Genomic DNA, 23,217 nt, shown 5'->3' on the forward strand with positions numbered 1-23,217 from the left:
TTAGGCTTGGGTGCAAAGCCAGCTCTGCTGTGATCTGCACAAGTAACTCCTCCCTCTGAGCCTCAGTTTCCTTGTCTGTGAAGTGTTGTGGGGTTTGTAAAGCACGTGGTGCACCGGGGCTCCAGCCACGCCTGAAGAGAAGGGGAACGGGCTGTTCTGACCGAGGCCACAGGTGGAGCGCTGGCCACCAGGCGGGATAGCCCCTGTTGGCACGAGCACGTGGGAGAGTCATCATCCCTTGGAGGCATTGGAAGAGTCATCCCTAGGTGGACGTCCCCCCCAGGCCCCAGGGGGCAGCTGGAGCTGCCTGGGTGCCCAGTGGGAGAGGGGAGGGAAGGACGCGTGGTGTCGTGCTGGTGGGCCTTGGTGGCGGGCGCGCGTTGTTCACTCAGCTGTCTCTTCTCTATTTCTCCGCTTCTCTCCCCGCCCCTCTTGCCCTGCTTTTGCCGCGGGTTTGGCCGTGGGCAGTGCCAACGTATGGCCCTTACGGTAGGTCCCACCCTGGGTCTGCACGTCTGTCCTGCACGTCAGTTCTGGTCACTGTCACTGGCATGCCCCTCTCTGTACGTAGTTCCTTCTCTGTGTCATCTCCGCACAGAGCACCTGCCTGCCAAGGGCCACCCTCTGTAGAGCTTGCTACTTCCATCCTGGTCTCTTGTTCTGGAATATTCCCTGCTGAGTCCTGGGGGCACAGTGCTCGTTCCCGGGCTCTCAGGGGATTTAGCAATGTTTCCATGGCAGAGAACCCGAGGGCGGAAAGAGCTCACAGTTTGAGCCAGAAGACCTGGGTTCCAGAGCTGGAACCTTACATCTTGGCTTTGCGGCCTGGGCCATTCTCCCCTCTGAGCCGGTGGGAAAGATTCATTAGCGGATGAGGAGGAGGCCTGTCGGGGCGGGGAGGGGAGCCCATGAGTCGTGTCTGCTCCCTGTGGGTGCAGGCCAGCCTGGGCCCTGGTCCTCTCCCCAGGTGTGGGGGGCAGGAGCCTATCACCTGTAGAGCCCAGGTCCTCCTGGCTGCCAGGCCCTCGTCCCCAGCTCGCCCGACTTCAGTCAGTGCCGACCCTGTCTTGGCTTTTCTGGGGCATCCCAGATCCCTCCCTACCCACCTGACCCGGTTGCCAGTGACCTTTTGACACCTGGCCACCCCTTTGGGGCTGCCCCCCACACCTGCTCCCTAGCCAAAGGAATCATTTCTTTGTCTGCCCCTCCTCTAGTCCTAGACCTCATTCTCTGCCCCTGGAGGAGGTGGTTGAATGGCAGCCTTGGGGTGGGGGCGCTGTCCCAGCATGAGGGGCAGGGGCTGAGTCGCCTCCCTCTCGCTGCCCCCCCTGCCCTGCAGGCCGCTGCGCCCCCATGAAGAGCATCTCCAGCAGCCTCAAGGAGACCATGAACCCGCACGACATCGTGCAGGATGCCATCCACAACTTCTCGCCTGCCTACCAGCAGTACACGCAGCAGTCCACGCTGGAGCCCGCGCCCACCTGGCGCGGAAGCGCCCACGGCCTCTCACGCTCCCACAGCCTCAGTGGTGCCCGTGACAACGAGAAGACTCTCCTGCTCAGCTCTGATGACGAGTTCTAGGTGCAGGCTGCAGTGCGGGGAGTGCTGGCGCCTTGGCCCGAGGCAAGCTGTTCCCCACCCCCAGGCTCACAGCCAAGCCAGGAGGCGGCTGGCACAGCTTTGGCATTGCCCTTTATTTATTGGACCAGAAACACTCGCATATCACTTCCAGCGGAACAGCCAGATGCTGTCTGCCCAGGGGGACAGCCTAGGCTCACCCACGAGCCTTCAGGAATATTCCTGCATGGCTGCCCCTGCGCTGCCCGGGCAAGGGGCAAAGGACGGTGGAGCAGTACCCACGGCCCTGCTGCTCGTGTTGTGGTGGGGCATGCCGGGACCAGCTGTGCCCAGGCCAAACGCTGCGTGTGGACCAGCGGCTGCAGCCTTCTAGACACCTCTCCCCTGAGAGACTCTGGGCTGAGGTTGGCAGGCCCCAGCCCACCTCCTACACCGTGCAATACTCTGACCTGGGCTCTTCCCGCCTGCTCCCCTCCCCTGTCCGCCTTTGTCCTATGCCAGATTTGCCTCACCCCGGGCAGGAGGAGGAAATGGGGATGCTCTGTGGAGCCCCCTCTTGACCCAGGCCGACCTGGCATGCTGCAAGGATCAGAGCCAGACCCCAAGAGCCATGGGTCCCTCCTAGGGAGGGTGCTCAGGGGCCTCTGGCTCCTGGGTGTCCTTGCCGTGGCTGCACCTCTGCCCACCTTGTGCCCCTCCTCCCGGCCTGCCGAGGATGGCCAGCAGCCCGCACTGCCCTTTCGCTTGGGTCCTTCCTCTCGATAGAGCTATGGGGGAAGCCCTGGGCTGTTCCGGGCCTTCCCACCCTCCTTCCCAGGCCAAGCAGCCAGAACCTGTACTGGACCCTGGTCTCCCCCTGGGGCTTCTCCCTCCTGTTTCAGGGGAAAGGTCTGAGTCGCCACATTTCAGACCAGCGTCCGGAGGAAGACAGTCCAGTGGGGAGGGTGGGAGGGATGGCCATGCAGCTGGGAGGTGGCAGCAGTGGTCCCAGACCTCTCTTCCGGGGCCCTGTCCACACAGGGTCTCCTCTGGCCCCCCGGCTCCTCTCTTCTGTGCCTTAGTCACATACGAAAGCTCCCTCCCTAGCCCCTGTGTGTCCCAGACACCCCCTGGGGGCTCCTTGTTATGCTGCTGGCACTCAGAGGGTCCTGCAGTGCTGGGCCAAGAGCCCTTGGACAGGCCTCAGGAGTGGCCAGGACCACCAAGCCCCCTTTGCTCACCCCGCCATACCCATATACCTGGGGCCTCCCAAGACTGGACCCCCAGGCAGGCCGGGCTTACCTGGCACCTGGCTTAGGAAGAGGCTGGGCATAAAATGCATGTTCCTACAGACAAAAAGCTTTCTGGCATTTAGCAGATAGTACTTGGGTTGGGGCTGCAGTAGCCTCCGGAAGTGGGTGGGGTGAGGGAGAGGGGCTCCTGCCTCTGGCATTCACCATGGAATCTTTCTTTTGGTCCTTCCTGGAATGAACAGGGTCCCTCTCTCGGATCTGTGATGAGGGTCAGGTCCCAGCAGTCTTCCTGGCCTCTCTCCTGCCCTCCTGGCCAAGCCAGCCCTCGGGGGCCCAGAGGCCTCCATGTGGGGTACCGGAGGTCAGTTCTGGACGCCTGTCGGGGGGTGCCTGGCCGGCGGGCCCCAAGCTGCCCAGGAGGGCAGGGCAGGCGCAGGCTGAGGAGCAGCCCTGGCTCCCCCTGCATTTGCTTTCTGAATCTGTTTCTCCAACTCATTTTCCTTTCTCCTTCAGGCCAAAGTGTGTTGCTGGTTCCCGGCCCCCTTGGTCCCTGCCTGCCTGGCACTGTCTGCTCGCCTGGTGGGTGGGGGGAGCTCGGTGGCAGGGAACTAGTGGTCCCTGGGAACACAGGGTCGGGAACACCTGCCAGACCGCTCCATCCCCTCCGCCTTCCTAGGATGCATAACCTACCTTGTCTTTTTTTTTTTTTTTCCAGATAGAGTAGCTCTTTGTACATAAAAGATACTTGAAAAATTAATTGTATGATGTATGAGAAGACAGAGTCCCTAGTTTTGTATCTCGTTGTATGACTGCCATGAATTCCACCAGAAAGCCGCTCTATTTTGGTCTCTGTGACATTTTAAATGTGTGACAGAAGTGAGCAAATAAAGTGAGGAAGAAATATATATATGAGATAATATAGATTGTATTGAAATCTCCTCTGCCTGTGGGTGAGGTTTTTTCCTTCCCCCCAGGCCCCCGCATGTGTCTGGAGGTGGCTGTAGTGGTCGTGGCCAGGGCTGTCGTAGGAGCCGCTCTCCCTTCCTGTGTGTAACCTGCAGGCGATGAGGGGGCTCACATTGCCAGAGACTAAAATCAGGGTCCAGGCCCCCCTTGGACAAACTGCCTCCCCATCCCCCAGCCAGCTGGCCGCAGGGTCTCATGCCCCCACCACGTGAGGGGCTCTGTCAGCCGGGTAGGTGGGGCCTGCACCCTGGAGGCTGAAGTTCTCCCTGGGATCTTCCTCCCAGACTCTCCCACCTTCCAGAGCCCGTCCTCCCCTGGACCCCAGGGGCAGAGGCTGCTGGGCGTGGGCAGTGTCTGCCCACCAGGCTCGGTGCCTGGCCTCCGGGGCACCTTCCCTCCACCGCAGGCCTCCCTAGGCCTGGCCTCCTGCTGACAGGAGCGCTCAGGAATGCAGCGTGGGTGGGGGACAGTCCCAGCCAGCCTCTAACCTTGAGGTAAATAGCCGGCCCCTCCCGCAGCTTCCTGCCGCCCTTTCCGCTGCCTGAGCTCAGCATTTCGGGATCGAGGTCCTGGCAGGGAAAACACCAAGGCCCAGCCTGAGATGGGGAGAAAGCCCTGTGGTCCCAGCCAAGCCATGCGGTTTGTCCAGTTCCCAGATGCAAATCCTGCACCTTCCACCGGCGACCGGTCCCCGGCCCCGCCATCTCGCCGTACCCAGCTACACGGTTGTCCTCACCTTGGTCTGTGCTGCTGTACACATGGGTTCCACATGTTAAAGCTTGCAGCCCCGCAGGCCTCTGGGACTTTTCATGCTTCTGACCTCATAGCATCTTTATCTTACAGAAGGGTAAACTGAGGCTGCAAGAAACCAAATAAGTACCAAAGACCCCACAGCCAGGAAAAGACACACAAATTCAAACCCTGACTGCCCTGACCTGCAGACCGCAGTACACTTGGCTCCTTCTCAGGGTCCCTCAGGCGGGCTGGCAGGTTGGGTTGGAATTAGTGAGTCTGGGGCCTGGGATGAGATGCAGGGTTATGTTTTAGGCCTGCAGGCTGGGACTGAGGAAGCCACTTGCTCCCTGTGCCTTCTGGAACATGGGGAAAATATTTCCTGCTTGGCTGTAGAAAATCAGACCTCAATGTGAAAGTGCTGGAAAGATTACTCTGAAATCTGAGGTTTTTCCTCTCTGGGTGGGACTGTTTGTTCACTGAAGGGAAGCGCAGGGAATTTAACCCTAAATTTCATTGTGCTAGTGGCTTTGCCATCCCCAGGGAGGCTCCCGGACTCTAGGCAGCCAGATGGAAGGACCAAAGTTCCAGCACACTGTTCCCCGGCCTGCCTCTACCCCAGCCAATGCCCCTGCGCAGTAGCTAGTGATGGGGACTCACCCCGCCACCCCCAGAGGCCCTGACTGGGGCTGGAACAAAACCCCATCTTAGATCCCCCATTCAGAAGCCCCACACCCCAAAAAAAACATAGCCCAGAATATACACTTCTCTGTGGGAAAAGAATTTGACTTTATTCAGAAAGTCTACAAAATACAGAAGGCGGATAACTCGCTCACTGTAAGTCAGGAAATAAATAAATTCTAGGGCCCAGGCAATTTTTTTTAAACATTTTTTTTGTTGTTGCCATTGGTTTTCCCTAAATATAAGATAAAATGTGATTTATTTGTAGATATAAAATATAAAGTCCAGCTCAGGGCCACAAGCCACTTTTCCAAGGAGTGGGATCTAGGGCTCTGGCTGGGGAGAATAACTTAGATCCGTGCAATAAATAGTGGGGACGGGCAGCTCTATACAGTGTTGGGGGAGGGGCTGGGGCCTGGCTTCCAGGAAAATGGCAATCATTGGCTGCAGCCCGCCCCCATCCCACAGTGGATACTTGCAGGGTCCAGGTGGGACCCTTACTTCCAAGGACGCCACTCCAGGCTGTAGGACCACAGGATCTGTCTCTTATCCCCATCTGCCACAGCAGACACCACCACAGTCCCCTTTCTCTCTGGCTGGCTGTCTCCAGGGCACCCTGACTGCAGGGAGAGCCCAAGGCTGAGCCAGGCCAGCTCCTTCCCACCCATCCATCTGTATCACCTTCTCTGTCCCTCTGCTTCTTGCCCTTCCCTTGTAGAGAGCCATCTCCCAGGCCAGGGAGGCCCTCTCACCACCTTTTCAGTCCTGTCCACTGTTCCATGGCTGGAATCTTGGGGCAGCAGTAAGACAACTCAGCTTCTGGTTCCGGCTCAACTACTAAGTGGTGTGCGGCCTCGAGTCCACTGCAGGGCTGCCTCCCCATCTGTTAACTGGGCTCCACTAGTCGTTTCTAACCACTCTCCTAGCTTTGGAAAGCCAGGCGCCCCCAGGCCCAAAGCAGAGGTGGGAGAATCTCTTCAGTGCAGTTTCCCAGCAGGACAGCCAGACTGAATCCTGAGTCCTGGGACGGTTTGGAGGGCATATTGGCACATTCAGAGCAGTTTCCAAAATGAGGAATGCCCTCGTTTCCCCCGACAGCTCTTCTCTGAGCCCGCTCTGTATCCTGTTCTTACCAATCTAAGAAGGTTGAACTTTCAGCCAAGGGTGACCCCAGATCTGGAACCCCCACCCCACCACCACCAAAATTGCCCCTCCCTAGGACCATTAAGTCCCAGTTTCGGGGTCTACACAAGGAAGACAGGGTCCCAGGAGGGAATGTGTGTTCATCACAGGGGCTGGCGGCTGCAAGAAATGGGACCTGGGCACAAAGACTGCTCAGGCACTTTGGGAAGAGAGACGCGGTCGGAGGGGCGTGGCTGGGGGAATGGGGCGTGGCTCGGGGGAATAGGGCGGGGCGGGCACTAGGAACAGGCGGCCGGGCCGGGGGCGGGGTCTGGGCCGGGGGCGGGGCCAGACCCCGGGCTTGGGGTGGACTTGACGATGGTGATGACGCTGGCGGGCGCCACAAGCGCGGCCGGCCCGCGAGCCGCGGCCACTGAGCGCGCGAAGCCCTGCAGCGCCTCGCACTTGCCGCGCAGCGCGTCGAGCTCCAGGCGCATGGCCGCGTTCTCACGCGCCAGCTTGTCCACCTCGCGCTCCAGCTCCGACTTCTGCTTCTGCAGCTCCTCCTTCTGGCACACGCGCTTCACGCGGCAGCTGGCGGCGTAGCCGCGGTTCTTGAGCGTGCGGCGCCGCTGCTTGAGCCGCGTCACCTCCTCGGCCGAGAGCCCCCGCAGGTGTCGGTTCAGCTCGCGCACGGACAGCCCCATCAGCGCCTCGTCCGACAGGTGCGGCGTGTTCTCGCTCAGCTCGCGCTTGATCTACGGTCATGGGGAAACTGAGGCCCGGGCCTCACTCCTGCCTGTGGGCCCCAGCCCTGGGCCCGGAGCGCAGCAGGTGATGGGACGCCCTCCTCTGCCCTGTTCCCCCCGTCCCCCCCCACCCGTGCTCCCCTTCACCGCCTTAGCCACTGAGGTGGTGTCTGGACTTGATCCAAGCTCCGAAGGGGAGCAGGAACCCGGAAAGGGGAAACTAGGCCAAACCAGGATCAGAACACCAAAGGAGGCCACCCCGGGGCTTGGCCTGAACCCTAACCTAGCGCAGTGCTGGACAGGGCCAGAGAAACCCAGGGCGGAAAGCACCTTTGAATGTCCCAGTGGACAAAGACCCGATGGGGAAGCAGGCCCAGAGAGGGAAGTGACCTGCCCGGGGCACACACAGCCTGTGACCAGAGCCCAGCCCTCCTGCTTCCCAGCCCATGGCCCTTCCCTTTGGCGTCCTGAACGCCTGGTGCCTGCTGAGCCACTCTTTGGGATTCCAGGAACGAAGTGGCAGCTGGGATGGCAAGGTCTGCATGGGCAGGGAGGGATGGCCTCACTGGGCACAAGAGGGGCTGCCTCCTCACCTTCAGGGCTTTGCTGGATAAGGGGTCCCCAGACATGTTTGCAGAAGGTGCCCTCTGGGCTGGAGACCTAGAGGAGAAAGGAAGTCAAAGTCACTTTTTCCCCCCCGCTGAGAATAAAATCCAAACTCACTACCTTGGCATTCAAGGCCCCTGCTCTCTTAGAACTCATCTCATACTTATCACCTCCTCTGTCCACATTGGTCCAGCCACAGTGGCCTCCCTGAATGGCTCATTCCAGCCTCAGGACCTTTGCACTTGCTGTTCTTCTCAGTGTTCTCCTATCTCTCCACAGTGACTCCTTATCGTTTAGGTCTTTGCCCAATGCCACCTCCTCAGAGAAGTCTTCCCTGACCATCCTGGCTAAAAAGCCCCCTTGTGTCACATCCCATAACCCCAGTAATTAACCCTCCTAACAGCCACCTCTTCTGCAGTTCTTATGTTTGGTTCCTCTCTCCCTCCCACCCCTCTTCCACCAAAATGTAAGCCCATGAGGGCAGAGGCCTTGCCTGTCCTCCCACAGCATCAATACGCCTAATCAGTGCTTGGAATACAGCAGGTGCTCAATAAATATGCACCAAATGAATGGACTCCCCTCCCCTGGCCATTCTTCCACATGGGGCTCAGATGTGTGTTTCATTTGGTTTTAAAAAACTTCACTGAAGTATAACCTACATACAGAAAAATGCACAAAACATATGTGTCCCGGTCAATGACTCAGGAAGTCCAATCAGCGCCCTGTCAAGATACAACACAGCCAGTCCCCTCCCCTCTCCAAGCCTCCCCTATCCGGACCTGTGTTGTGGGAAAGCTTCCCAAACTCCTGGGGGCTGCCCAGAAGTAGTTCCATGTGCCCTGGCAGACGGGGCAGCCATACCTAGACTGATGAGGTCCCATTGGCCCCCAGTGCCTTCCCCACAGGATGGAAACCTCGTAGTCACTCAACAACTATTTACTGAGCAGCTACATGTGCTTGGCACTGAGGAGACAGAGAGGAATAAAAACTCATGGAGGGTACATTCCGGGGGCCAGTGGTCATTGCGTAGGCTGGAGAGGGGGTTGTCTCCTAAAGGCCCCGTTACAGCAGCTGCCCCCTCCATCCCCAGCTGGTCCGATCTCCTCCCGCATTCAGTGTGAGCCGGAGTTTTCTCATCTGATAGTTCCCAAGGGGAGTGGTGGTAAACACAGAGGACAAAGGCAGATGCTTGTGGTCTGCAGGGCAGCACCCTCTAAACTTGTGCAGTATTAGCAGTGCCCAATTCGACAATGGGCAGGGGACAAAAGCCTGGAGGCAGGCCCTGGCCCCTTGAGCTGTCTGTGGGGCTGACCTCACGCACATCTGGCGGGACCAGGTGTTTCCCAGGGACCATGTGGAAGCACATGGACGTTGGTGCCAGACCCACCTGGGGCCACTCTCTAGTGGCAGGACTCTGGTAGGTCAGTGACCCTCTCTGTGCCTTGCTTTCCTCCTGGGTGACACAGGGGAGTTTCATGTTAAGGCAGATCACATCACACCTCTCTCAGGACCGTCCCATGGCTCCCATCTCACTTGGAGTAAAGCCAAAGTCACTGTAGGGGCCCACGAAGTGGTGCGGGATGTGCCCCCAGCACTGACCCCTCTCCCTTCAGCCCTGCCTGGCTCCCCTTCGTCTGCTCTGCCCCAGCCGCATGGCCTCCTTGCTGCTGCTCAAACGCACGGCCCATGCTCCGCCTCAGGACCTTTGCACTGCCCATTCCCCCTGCCCGCCATCCTCGTGCCCTACATAGCCACATGGTTTGCCTCCTCACCGCAGGTCGCTCTTCAAATCCCGTGTCCACTCAATTTAGGATTCCCAACCCCGGACACACACACACACACACACACACACACACACTCACTCTCTCTCCTTGTGTCCCCTCCACACCTCGTGTCTCTCCGTAGCACCTGTCGCCCTGTGCAATGACTACCGCTCACATATGTGGTACACATCTGTTCCGTGTCCGTCTCCACCTGCGCCATGAGGACAGAGCTCTCGGCCCATCCACCGCTGCCTCCCAGCGCTTAGAACAGCGCCTGACATAGCAGATGCTCAAGTAATAGTCACTGCATTCTCAGTGTGACTCAGGCCGAGGTGGGGACTGTCCACGGCTTCTCAGGAAACCCCCCAGCCCCTCCAGCCCACACAGTCAGGGGTCTGGCTGCTCAGAGGGAAAGAAGGAGGGGACAGGAAGGGGAAGTTGGCACTTCAAGAGATCCCCCGACAGAGGCAGCCGCTGTGGCCCTTGGGCAGGGAGGGTTTTAAAAGTCACCCAGGTTCTTGGGGCTACCAGGAGAAGCTGAGGCCCAGAGCACACGTCAGGCCTCAGGCACCTCTAGACTTGTGCCGATCCTTGGTGGGACGGGGGTAAGGCTCGTTTCATGGGTTGGAGCCCTGAGGTGCTGCCCCCATGGCTGGACATGCAGGCTCAGCCTGGGCTCTGGCCTCAGTGTCCCTGCCTAGCACTCCAACCCTATGTGGCTTAGGCCCCGGCTGCCCGCCTGGCTTTCCTCTTTTCCTTGGGGGCCGCTATACACCCCTGCCCTACTCCGATGAATCACATGGAATCTGCTGGCTGCCCTTTCGGAGGCACTACCTGGAGATGTTCATACACCCCCCGACCGACCCCACCCTTCAGTGCAGGCTCTTAAACGGTCGCCTTCCCCTCACGCACACCTGGGGAGGTCCCAGCATGCCCCCCGCCCCCGCTGGCCTCGGCCTGTCGTCCACACAGCAACTAGACGATCTTTCCACCTGACCATGCCACCTCTCAGATTAAAACCAGATTAAAACCCGGATTAAAGTCCAGACCCACTTCACAGCACCCCAGGCCCCGTGTGTCCGTGTGTCCAGTCCGAGGCTCGTTTCCTGCCACCGCCACCTCCATTCTGCACTCCAGCCACAAGGAATTGCTTTCACTTCCTCCCACCCGCGCTTTCTTGTCTCTGGGCCGCCCCCGCCCCGTGACACGTCTCTCCCCTCCTTCCCTCCTACTTTGTCTGGCAGACTCCTACTCACACTGCCCTGGCTGTAGACATCTCCTCCTCCAGGAAGCCCTCCCTGACCTCTAGGACTTGGTTAGGCACCTCCCACCCTGGTGTGGTAACATATTGCATTTCCTTGTCTCTGCATCAGACAGGGAGCGCCTCAGGCAGGGCCCGAGCTGAGTCAGCTCTGGGTGCTCGAGGCCGCCCGGCACAGGGCCTGGCAGGGCGCAGGCACTGGGGCATGGGGGAGGGGGAAGTCTCTGATACCATCACCCAGCTGTTCAGTGTCCAAACCTAGTTCCAAGCCCAAGCCCAGCTGAACACAGTCTGAGAGGAAAACCTCCTGGCCCTGTCTCTAATTCTCCCTCCTTTCCAGCTGCCTCCTTGCTTCTGCTTGGCAGAGATGGCACAGCTGTCGGGAGAATGGGAAGGGAACAGAAAGGATCCCAGCCATGTGACTTTTGGCCCCAAGGTGGGGTGAGGGAAGCAGGGAAGGGGGCACTAGATTGGGAGTCAAGGCTGGGTTCAAGTCCCATCTCTGTTTTCTCCAGGCTGTGTGACCTTGGGTGAGCCGCTGCACCTCTCTGGGTCTCCACTTTCCCATCCATTGGATGGGAACGATATCTTCCTCTTAGGGTTGTGGTGGAACAAGCGGTATAAACCGCAGAGGTCAGTGAGCAGCCGGGAGGTCATTAGAGTTGCTGAGTCTGTGCAGGAGGGGTCAGGCCCATGGCCAGCACTGGGATCTTCTCTGATTCGGCATCTCCCAGCTGGCCGGGGTCACACAGGGAAAGGCAGGAAAAAGAACATGAACCCCCTCCTCGCTTTACCCAAGGGGAGGTAGAGACCCAGAGAGGGGCATCGCTTGCCTGAGGTCGCACAGCAGGTGAGTGGCTGCCTCCCGGCAGATGGGGATTGATTCTGAACACCTGTAAAGGCCCAGGCCTGAATCCTGATCCCGTCACACTGCCACCTCCCTGGTCCTCCCAACAACTCTGTGAAGTAATGGCCAGAGAGGGCACTAGAGGAGTCCAGGGTCACACAGCCAGCAAGGGGTGGCAACCTCCCCGGGCCCTGTCTCCCTGCCCGTGTCGAGGGTGGACTTGCTAGTTTCCGAGGCTGCGCAGCTCTGATGTGCCAGGGTCTGTGTTGGCCAGCTGGGGATATGGTATGCATATGACACTGAAATGTGCAGGACCCTTCGCCAGCTGTTGGGGCGCTGGCGCGCCGAGTGACGCCTGCGCAGTCTGAACTCACAGAAAGGCCTGACGGGAGAGCGGATGGGAACTGCCTGCCTGTGGGCTGCGGCGTGCTGCGGCGGATGCGGACGCTCAGAGGCATGGCCCGGCCCCTCGCACAAGTCATTCTTCCTCTCTGGGCCCCGGATCCTCACTCGTAGAGTGGGGATGATCACAATAGTACCAGTGTGTGAAATACAAGGGGCTTAGACGAGATCGGGAGATGCAGGTGGTCGGCCGCTCTCCCCATCACTCCTCTATCCACTCTCAACCCAGACAGCACTAGCCAATCACAGCGCTCATTCCCAGTGGTGGGATGCAGCCCCCTAATCTTTCTTAGCATGGCGCTGCTTTCCATGGAGCTTGGACACAGCCTCAGAATCCTTCTCAACACTGCCTGCGGCATAGACCTGAGAGGTGGAACTGCTGGCCATTCCCTACTCTGGAGAATGGTGAAGCTATGACAGCTGTGCTTCTAAGTGCCCTTCGGCCCCAGGAAGGCATTGGACCTGCTCTGCCCTCCTGTCCTCCATGCCCTCCGGTCCCAGCCTCAGCCCCCTCAACTGGATGTCAGCTGAGGCACCCACGTTTGCCCAGAATGTCCTAGCTCAGCAGAATCAGGCAGCCACAGAGGGAACGTCACAAGAAGGAGGAACTTTCTGATAACCTCAGGCTTTTGGCCTCCAGCCCCAAGCCAGAGGCTGCTGGGTTGTAAGCCGGGGGGCCTGGGTCCTCCACCTCTGCCAGTCTGGCTGAACCTGGGCCTGAGACAGCAGCTGATCCAACCCCTGTTCTGCAATGGAAGCAACCACACAGCTGTTTGGTGGCGCTGGTGGACCAGAACCTGGGGGTCCTGATCCCCGGCTCAGGGCTCTCTCTTCCATGCCCGGCACCAGCACCCCTCCCGGCTTCTTCCCTTCTTTCCTAGGAAGCCAGCAGAGCTGACTCCAGGGCTACAGGTTCCTGATACTCTTTGGAGGCCTGGGGAGCACTCTTACTCTTGGGGGACAGACAGCTGCCTTGTCCAGTCAGTGGCTACAGGCCCTTCTACGTCCCCCTCCCTGGCCCCCCGGTCCATCCCAGAGACATCCCCACCCACTGGCATGGGTTCCTCCTGGCTGCTGAGCCATTTTGCTTGCTCTGTGAGGACAGAGGGAAAAAATGTGTTTTCCTGGGTCTTGGCAGCTCGCACTGGTGGAGCCTCCTCCCTGCTGGCAGGGGAGCAAGGCCGGGGGGAAGCGAGCACTGCAGGGATGCAACGGCCTGGGGTTCCAGCCCCAGTTCTGCCACCACTCACACTGGCTGTGTGACTTCAGGGACGTCACTCCCTCGCTCTGGGCCTCAGTTTCCCAACATGCCAAACCTCCTCTGAGCCCAAGGTACCTCCCAACAATGATGATCTCCAAGTTTATAGTGTCAGATTCTGGCCCAGAGCTCCAAGACCACCAGCAGAGTGGAGGCCCTAGAAGAAGGGGAAGGAAAGCAGAAGACACAAACCCCCAGACCATCCCTCTGCTCCACCGGCACAGCCAGGGACCACTTCCTGTTTCCTCTGGCCCATGACCACAGCACCTGCTCGCTGGCCTCCATCTCCAACTCTCCCCACTGATCCTCCCCCAAGGGCTGTCGGAGGGATCGTCTCTGACGCAAACCCGCAAACCTGACCATGTTTGGCCCATTTCAAAACCCTGCAGTGCCGGCTCTTCCCAGCCCACACAGTCGGGCCCTCAGGCTCCGCTATGTTCCCGCTCCCAGGATCGCATGCTGACAACAGATGAATGAACAGGCACTCCACTGTCCCTGCATGTTTCCCACAGGGACACACGGGCAGTGCGTGTGTGTGGGAGGAGGTCACCTGAGCCCTGAAGGATCTGCCCTCTCTGGGAGACTGCCTCAAGGATCCTCCAGCCCCGGCCCTGGCTTCCTGCTTCCCTGGGATCCCCAGGCCTTTTTCTCCATGTGCCGTGGAGCTCTTCAAGGACATGGACCCAGTGCCCATTCATTCAATCAGCAAACATCCAAGAAGCACCTACTGTGTGCCAGGCTCTGTGCCTCGTCCTGAAGGCCCGAAGATGAAAGCTCCTGATCTCCAGGGCTTCCCAGATATCACCACTCCATCAGAATCGGCTCACTGGTCACTTCTGCAGGGAAGCCTTCCTTGATTGCCCTGGCTAAGTCCTGATATACACTCTCAAACCGCAATGACTTCTCCCTCACACCACCCATGGGAGCTGTGGTTTTGCATTAGTCCTATGGCTCTTTCTTCACCTTTGTCTCCCCTGCTCAGCTGCGAGCTCCCAGAGAGCCGTCTCTGGATCTGGCTCGTTCACGGTTTCATCCCCAGCATCTGGCCACAACAGGGGCCCAGTGGCAACGTAGGGATAGAAACATCAGGACTGATAGAGCCTGCTGGGTCCTGGGCCCTAGAGAGCCCCGGGGTGATTCAGTGGGAGGTCAAACCTTTCAGTGCTAACTTTCCATCTGTGACTGAGTCAACAGCCACTTCCCCTCAGCCCCTGACCCTAGCCCCGCTCGGGGATGTTTCCTGCCTGGCTTTGAGGATGGGCCCGCCTGGTTCCTGCGCTCCTGACTGCAACCCCCTTTACTCAAAGCCCACATACTCCAGGAAATCCCGGGCTCCTGGCCTGGGAGGTCCTGGCCTAGTTCCAGCTGTACATGGGGACATCTGCAGCTCACCAGGGCTCGAAGATTCAAAGTTAAAAGATCACTGGTTCCTCATCCTAGCAAGCTCAAGTGCCCTAGCCGCCAACCCATCCTTCGGCTGCTGGGCTAAACAGGTGCTTTCTGCAGTGCTGCTGGGTAAGCGGATGGGTGGGGCTGGATCAGTTGCCACCCCTTCCACATTAACCCTTCTACCTGTAAGAGCGCCTATCCCCACTGCCAGCTGACCCTGCCTGGCTTGGGCTGAGGACTCTGAGTCTGCCAGCTGGCACAGGTCCTCAATTAGCTTCTGGGGTCCGGCTGTCAATAGGTCCCATTTGACTAGTCCCATCTATGAACAGAAACTACCTGGAGGGCAGAAACCGGCTCCCCCTCATCCTCTGCGACCCAGCAGGTACAGCTTCCAGAACCCAGATTAGCCAGAGTGGCCACCAAAGAGAGGAAACCGGGGATTCCCTCCCTGTCCCCACCTTTGCCGTGGATTTTCTGGCCCTTCCTGTTTTTCCTGAGACTTGAGGGGATGGGCAACCCTGGGGATGAACAAGCGTCCCCAGGGTCCTCTCTACCCAGGGAGCCCAAAAACCTGGGGACAAGAATCTGGGCTCCAATTCACTCACTGTTACCAGATCCACCAGGATGCTGGGCGAGGGGTGGCTCCCTCACCTCACCCCCAGCTCAGCTGGGTGGGGTCTGCGATACCTCGCCCCACCCTGTGGCTGCGGGCGCCGGCTTGGGCGGGGGACAAACACTGGGGTCACATGGTGGCGGCCCTGGGAAACTCCGCAGAGAGCGGAGGCCTGGCAGCTCTGGCTGGTAAGAAAGAGGGCGCCCGGGGCGAGAATTCGCGGCCCCGGGGTGACCACGGACCTGTCGGCTTCCTTTGCTCGGGTCCTTATTCCGCGTTTACTCCGGTGGACAGACCGGGACACGCCCTCTCCGAAGTAAACACCGCTGGTACACAGGCCCCAGGGAGCGCGCGCGCGGACACGGACGGACGGACAGACGGACACACACACACACACACACACACACACCCCGAGGTGCACCGCGCACCACCGGGCAGGACCGGCAGGACGCTCGCCAGGGAACGCACACGCCAGCCCGCCTGCCCCCGGACGTAAACAAACCGCGCACGCACGGCCCGCGGGCCCCAGTCCAGGGACTGTTCTCACCGAGTCACGTACGTGCACACACCGCCCCCGCCCCCGCCTGGGCGGACGCTGAGGCTCGCCAGCCTGCGCTGCCCCTTCCTCCCCGCTCGGCCGCCTCCCGCCCGCGCCCTGGGAAGGGGCCCCGTCTCCGCCCCCACCCGCCGAGGGGCCCGGCCCCGTCTCGGTGCCCCCGGTGCCGCGGCCCCCCTCCCGCACGCAGCCGTCCCGCGACGGGTCCGGGGAGCACCGACGGATCGCGCCCGGCGCCCGCCCCAGGCACGGCCCGGGGCGCGGAAACCCTGCCGCCTCGGGGTCCCGCGCGCCGTCCCCGTCCCGGACCCGCGTTCCTCACCCGCCTCTCGGCTCGCTTGGCCTGGCGCGCCTCGCACGCGCGTGTCTCGCGGCTGTCGCGGCTGCTGTCCCAGCGGGTCCCCTGGTCGGCCTCCCCTCCGCCCCGGTCCGAACCGCAGGCCGCTCCGAACCCGGCTCCCGGGAGCGCGGCGCTGAGTTTTGTTGTGCGGCGGGCGGCGCAGGGGGCCGGGGCCGCGCGGAGTTGTAAGGCGAGCTTCCCGGAATTACTCACTCACAGGATTCCTTTCATTCATAAAAACCCAGTCATGCGGTGACGTCACCGCCCCGGCCGCCCTCCGGCCGCGAGAGGCCGCCCCGCCCTCGGCCCCGCCCCGGCCCCGCCCCCGGGGCCGAAGCTGTCTCTGCCCCGCCGGGATTCTCTGCCCTGCTCCAGCGCTTGCCGGCTGCATTCACATGACACCTCGCGAGAGGCCCGTGGGTGGAGGTGTCATTTGCCTCGTTTTACAGTCGGTGGTCCCGGGCCTCTCCGTGCTTTTCTATGAGCCCTAGGTTTGTATTTCCAGAGCGAACAGCTTCCCTGGGATCTAGACTCGTAGGCAACTGCCCCACTCTGCGCCTCCAGTGGGCGTCAAACGGGGACTGCAAACACGACACGGCCAAAGTCCAACTCCTGATGGTCAGCCCCACCTCCGCGCCCCTCTTCACCCCATCTCGGCTATCCAGGCCAAAACCTCAGGGCCTTGCTCTGTCCCTCGTTCTCCCTTCCTGCCCACCCCATGACTCAGGCCAGCTCTGTCTCCCATAGTCTCCTGTGTGGGACCACTTCTGCCCCGCTCCAGCCCTACCACCTGGCCCAAGCACCAGCAACTTACCTGGACAATGGCAGCAGCCTCCTGACAGTCTCCCCGCTTTACCCCTAAAGGTTCTCGTCATACACCAACAATGTTCTCAAAACAGAGATCAGATCGTTAACACACACCCTCTGGCCACTCCCCCCTCACCTACTACTCTTCAGCCACAGAGCCTGTCTTTCTGTTCCCCAAACACACCAAGCTCATTCCTGCCACAGGCCCTTTGCACTTGCTATTTCCTCTTAGGTTAACTTGCCTGGCTCTTTCATCTTTCAGGGCAGCTCAGATGTCACCACCTCAGAGAGGCCTTTCCTGATCACCCTGGCTAAAGGAGTCTTCACCTCTGAAATTGTTCTTGTATTACCTTAATATTTCCATAGGGTATTTCCTTGTTTATGTATGTGCTTACTGTTTATTGTCCATCTTCCCCAACCAGAATGTAAGGTAGGAGGAGGTAGGAGGTATGAAGGTAGGAGCTTGTTTTTTTAAAAAATTTTTGTAGAGGCAAGGTCTCACTATGTTGCCCAGGCTGGTCTTGAACTCCTGGCCTCAAACGATCCTCCCGCCTCAGCCTCCCAAAGTGCTGGGATTACACATGTTAGCCAGTCTCCCAGCCGGACCTTGTTTATCTCACTCACCACTGCATATGCCTAGAATAGTGCTTGGCACATAGTAGGCCCACAATAAATGCATGTTGAAGGAATAACTGAGAGGAGGCTCAAAGCGGTAAAGTGACTTTCCAAAGTCACTCAGCTAGGAAGTGCAAGAACTGGAATTGGAATCCAGGTCTGAAGGATTCCTGGTCCAGATGTTTGGGGTGAGGAGGGGCATAAATGTGAGGTATTTGCACAGCGGCTGCGACTCCACCCACAGAGGTGGCTTTGGGAGCGACACGGGGGCGTGTTGCAGCTCGTTGTCCTTTTCCTTTGCCTATGCCGTCCTCGCTGCCCGAAGTACCCCCACCGCACAGCCAGCTGTTCTGTGGGGCTGCCACATCACAGCACGTCCTTCTTCTGCGGAGGGCACAGGACTTCTCCAAACCGGAGGGCTTTGTGCGGCACCCTGACCCTTTCCTTTGCTGTGGTGAATTTGATTTCAGAGCCCTCATCACACTTTCCTGCCTCTGGGCCTGGCATTGTGACATCTATTCCTTACCTCCTAAAGGCCTTGGGTTTTGTATGCAGATGGGTCCACTAGCTTCCCGAGTGACAAGATGTTGAGGCAGCTTTGTCTAGCACTCAAAACAATCCCCCAAACTGAATGCTCACTGCCCTCCATTTGCAGAGCTAAAAGAGCCACTCCAGTTACCTCTTTGGGTACAAAAGTTCTCAATTTTAGAAACTGCACAATTGTGAGTTGTCTATCTTCTCTAGTCCCATTTTCTATGAGCTTTTCAAGAGCCCAGGCCAGGCTCGGAACATAGTAGGTTCTCAACTAGTGAATGAATCCCCAGGGGACCTGTCCAACACTCTCGAACACCACGCTGCCTGGATCCTTTGCTCCCATGCCCAGCCTGCAGGAACAAGGGGGTCAGTGCCTCATTCCCCCCTGCAGGGACTGCTTCTCACAGACATGCTCCCTTTCTGGTCAAGGTCAAGGGACATGGTGCAATGTTGTATTTATTTTATTTATTTTTATTTCGAAATATTAAGGGGGTACAAATGTTTTTGTATTTAAAAGTGGGGGCTCTCTGGTTGAAAAGGCTCCCCCTGGCCAAATCTGGGACAATTTGAGCATCAAGATAAATAATGGTAATAAAGGCTTATAACCCATTGAATACGATGAGAATCTAGGAGTTCCTACTGCTATAAATAAGTAAACAAACACATAAGGGAGAAGTAGAAAGAATGATGGAGTTAGAAAGTGACCATCCGGCAACCACCGCAGTAATGATGGATTGCAACAAGAATCATCAACGGATGTGAAAACTTGAGAAATAAGACATTTACATAGTTTCAAGATATTTTCCCACAAGACAATTATTAATTTTGGAGGGAAAAATAACTCTCCAGTAGAGAAATTTGGCGGCTATAGCCTTCATTAAGTAATCAAAGTTAATAGGCTAGATGGCCATGAGGTTTGTAGCTTAGACAATAGTGTCACATCTGTGCTCATCTCCTGATTTTGACGATTGTCCTGTGGTCATGTAAGAGAACGTGTCCTTGATTGTAGCAAATACACACTGGAGTATTTAGCGTTAAAGGGGCCTCATGTCTGCAATTTGCTGTAAAATGGTTCTGAAGAAAACGTGTAGCTAGAGAGTGTCATGGGCTCAGGTGTGTCCCCTGAAATGTGTATGTTGAAGTCTTAACCCCTAAACATCTCAGAATGTAACTATGTTTGGAGATAATGTTTTAAAAGAGGAAAGTAAATTAAAAGAAGGTCTTTAGAGTGAGCCCTCATCCAATCTGACCAGTGTCCTTCCAAGAAGAGGGAATTTGAATGCACAGAGACAGGAGGGGTGTGCACACAGACAAGGCCGCGCGAGGACACGGTGAGAGGCAACCGCCTGCAAGCCACGGAGGGAGAAGCCAACCCTGCCGACGCCTCGATTGCAGGCTTCCAGCCTCCAGGGCTGGGAGGAAATAAATTTCTGTTGTTTAAGCCACCCGGTCTGTGATTTTTTGTTACGGCTGCCCTCGCAAACTGATTCAGGTGGACGGGGGTATTGTAAAGCAGTGTGGTGAGATGAGGATATGATAAAACATCCACGTTTGGGGAAACTTGGTGAAAAGCATAAAAAATTCTCTATTATCCTTGCAATTTTTAAGTTCAAAATTATATCATAATGGAAATTTTGTTGTTGTTGTTTTAAAGTAGGCACTCTCAAGTCAGCCTGTAGGTTCAAATTCTGGCCCCTCCCCTCACCAGCTGACTTCATCCTCATCCTCTGTAAACTGGCCTTAATAATAGTGCCTGCTTCACGGGTTGTGAAACAATTTAATGTGTCTGGGTTTATAAGCCTTTGGCACGGTGCTTAGTGCATGCAATAAAAGATCAATAGTATCGGGTTAGAGAGAGGAGTCCTCTAGGGTCGCCAGGACACTCCCTCTGAGAAACCTGCTCCTTCTCCAGGTAAGTGACACTAAGTCAGGGATGACCTCACCTTGCCGAGAGAGACCTCACCTGCTGCCAGCTGGGAGGGACCTTGTTGCGAGTTTCTAGGGAGGGACCCTCTGTTAGCACAGTCCAGCAGAACTCTACGTGGCGCAGCTGGTCCCCTGTTCATCTGCTAGAGAGTCCAAAACCACCAAACAGTGCCCAACCATGTCCCCGTGGGACCCTGGCCCATGGTGGGTGCCTTGCCCGTGGGAGGTGCCCAGTAACAGTGACAAGCTTGACCCAAGCCCAGGCTCTGCAGCTCGCATCCACACCCTTGGCTGACCTGGTATGGGGCATTCCTCTCTCCAAGCCTCAGTTTCCCCACCTGCAGAGCGGGAGCATAGGATTAGATCAGTTTTCAAACAATCTCAAGCCACAGTAAAGTTTTTTTCAGTGAAGGTTGACTCTGCAGCCCGTGCCACATTGTCAAACAGCGGGAAGGCGGGCTGGCCTTGTGTCCCCGGTGCGATGTTCTCTGGAGGCCCTGAAATTCGATTGCCAGGCCCTCCGTAAGCTCCTGTCCCTGGCATGCTCAGCAGGGCAGCAGTCCCTCCGCTGGGCTGGGTCCCACATTTCCTGTGGGTCCTTCTACTGGGTGGGAGTGACGCCAAAGGGACCCCTTTCAGCATCGCCAGGGTACATCGCAGGCCTCCCACCAGTTTCTTATTACTGGTAATTAATAGTAATTAATATGATTATTACTGCTGTTTAAGAGACACTGCCTTTGTGCCAGGCACTGTGCTAAGTGCCCAGGACCTGTTTCCACAGTACACGTCTTCCCAGCTCTTTTCTCCCACGCCAAAGAAACCATCCATGAGAACAAAATTGTCTGTGCTTTCATCCCATTTCCATGTCTTTATAACCTCAACTTTTCCTTCCCACACAAGCCCTCCCATTGAGAGGTAGGGGGTTCACAAATGATCACCCCATTTTAAAGCAGAGGGAATGGACAGCTTGATCGGTTCACCCACCTCCAGGGAGCACCCCTGGGTGCTGGGTGTGGTGCTCTCTGTATCTGGTCGCCCTTAATTTGCTCACCGTCTTAGCACTAAGGTGTTACCATCGCTGTGTTGCAGATGAGGAAATCGAGACTGCGAGAGGTGAGGAGGCTTGCCCAATACCGCGCAGCCAGTCCCTGGCAGAGGAGGACTTGAACTCAGGCTGGTCTGACTCCAGGGCTGGCGCTCTCTCCGCTGCCCCTGCCAGGGGTAGCCTGCTGGCTTCGTCAGGGAGAGAGTCCGTATTTCATACGGGCCACTGGAGAGTCTGCCGATAGTTATGGCACTTGCCAGGCCTCCCTGCGGCAGCCTGGCTGGGATCCTGGGGGAATCTTGAGCCCTCTGCCCCCTTTTCTTCCTTTTTGTTTTCTTCCTACTTTGTAAATCCTAAGGTCAACTGGGCAGGGGCTGGTGGAGGGTGTCTCTGGACAGGGCCGCTGCCTGCAAATGCAGGGATCCTGTGGGAAGTGTGATTGGCTGGCAGGGAGAAAAGCTTGTTTGAACAAATCCAGACAACCACAGTAACTGCTGTTGTTAAAGGTTATTAAGTATGAAATGTCTGATTTCCTTAAGTACTAAGTTTGACAGTTGCTAACTCTGACATTTCACTTTGACACTTCTTGTTTTATGTTTATCATGAAGGTACATCCTCAGTCTTTCAAATGCACGTTTTGGCTTGTGATTATCTTTCAATTTTTTTTTTTTTGTTTTTTGAGACAGAGTCTCACTTTGTTGCCCTTGCTAGAGTGAGTGCCATGGCATCAGCCTAGCTCACAGCAACCTCAGACTCCTGGGCTCAAGCAATCCTACTGCCTCAGCCTCCTGAAGAGCTGGGTACTACAGGCATGCGCCACCATGCCCGGCTAATTTTTTCTATATATTTTTAGCTGTCCAATTAATTTCTTTCTATTTTTGGTAGAGACGGGGTCTCGCTCTTGCTCAGGCTGGTCTCGAACTCCTGAGCTCAAACAATCCGCCCGCCTCGGCCTCCCAGAGTGCTAGGATTACAGGCGTGAGCCACCGCGCCCGGCCTTATCTTTCAAATTTTTTTTAGAGCACTTTCTTAGAGCAATTTTTGGGAAACCATGGATAAGTCAAAAATTCATGTTATTTTCAAATATGAGTTCTGTCGTGGAACCAATGCAGCACAGACAGCTCGAAATATCAATGAAGTGCTTGGGAAGGATGTGGCTAATGAACGCACAGTATGAGGATGGTTTCAGAAGTTCCATTCTGGTGATTTTAATCTCGAAATTGAGCCACGTGGGTGACCTGAGACCAAGGTGGATAATGATGAACTGAAAGCTATAGTGGAAGTGAATCCATCTCAACCTACATGTGAATTAGCAGCAGCAAGGTTTGATGTTACTAGCCCAACAGTATTGGACCATTTGAAACAAATCGGCAAGGTAAAGAAGCTGGATAGATGGGTACCCCATGAATTAAATGAGCGTCAGAAGAGAAATCGTCTCGAAGCTGGCCTTTCTTTGCTGTCACGACATAAAGGGGAACCATTTCTATATTGCATTGTTATGTGTCATGAAAAATGGATTCTTCTTGACAATTGCAAGCATTTGGCACATGGTTGGATAAAGATGAAGCGCCGAAACACAGTCCAAAACCGAACATTCATCAAAAAAAGCTAATGGTGTCTGTTCGGTGGTCCAGCGCTGGTATTATCCACTACAGCTTCATGAAACCTGGTCAGTTGACTACAGTGGATGTCTACTGCAACCAACTGGATGAAATGATGAGGATGCTTGTCGACAGACACAGGCCAATCCTCTTGCAAGACTACATGTCGCACAAACAACACTGCTCAAACTACAGAGGCTGGACTTGGAAACTCTGTCATCCACTGTATTCAGCAGACCTTGTGCCGACTGACTGCCACTTCTTCCAGGCGTTAGACCACTTCTTGCAAGGAAAAATATTCAACTCTCAACAAGCTGTGGAAAACACCTTTCATGATTTCATTGCCACTCGCTCTCCAGGCTTCTTCGCTGCTGCCATAAACAAGCTACTGTTAAGATGGCAAAACTGTGTCAACAGTTTAGGTGCATACTTTGATTAATTGTACTGATTCTTGTTTGAGATGTAATAAACTATACTTTGGAATCGAAATCAGACATTTCATATTTAATAACCTTAATATTACTGCTTATGAGATACTTCCTTTGTGCCTAAAAGTTGTCATCTCCCAAAATTCTATCAAGTATCTTTATCACC

The 23,217-nt window shown here is 56.7% G+C and overlaps 2 protein-coding genes across 2 annotated transcripts in view; one reads left to right on the forward strand and one right to left on the reverse strand.

The window, feature by feature from the left end:
- TMEM184B (transmembrane protein 184B) overlaps positions 1-1,875 on the forward strand; it is a 41,822-nt gene extending 39,947 nt beyond the window's left edge. The window contains exon 9 of the mRNA XM_012638162.1: positions 1,340-1,875. Coding sequence (XP_012493616.1) covers positions 1,340-1,581 — 242 coding nt within the window. The 3' untranslated portion in view covers positions 1,582-1,875. The remainder of the gene's footprint in view (positions 1-1,339) is intronic.
- A 3,520-nt stretch (positions 1,876-5,395) lies between these two features.
- MAFF (v-maf avian musculoaponeurotic fibrosarcoma oncogene homolog F) lies at positions 5,396-16,410 on the reverse strand. Its single transcript, XM_012638170.1, has 3 exons — positions 16,078-16,410; positions 7,654-7,720; positions 5,396-7,069 (listed from the first exon to the last, which is right to left on the reverse strand). Exons 2-3 carry the CDS (start codon positions 7,687-7,689, stop codon positions 6,611-6,613), a joined length of 495 nt encoding a protein of 164 aa, XP_012493624.1. The 5' UTR covers positions 7,690-7,720; positions 16,078-16,410; the 3' UTR covers positions 5,396-6,610.
- Positions 16,411-23,217: the final 6,807 nt, after the last annotated feature.

This window comes from Propithecus coquereli, unplaced genomic scaffold (assembly GCF_000956105.1).
Source record: "Propithecus coquereli isolate 6110/MARCELLA unplaced genomic scaffold, Pcoq_1.0 Scaffold126, whole genome shotgun sequence".
NCBI classification, from domain to species: domain Eukaryota; kingdom Metazoa; phylum Chordata; class Mammalia; order Primates; family Indriidae; genus Propithecus; species Propithecus coquereli.

Bases quoted from the DNA above. Each gene is read 5' to 3' on its own strand.
- MAFF (XM_012638170.1), bottom strand. From the start codon at position 7,689: ATGTCTGGGGACCCCTTATCCAGCAAAGCCCTGAAG. The intron at 7,070-7,653 runs GTGAGGAGGCAG...CCATGACCGTAG, and splicing joins TATCCAGCAAAGCCCTGAAG to ATCAAGCGCGAGCTGAGCGA.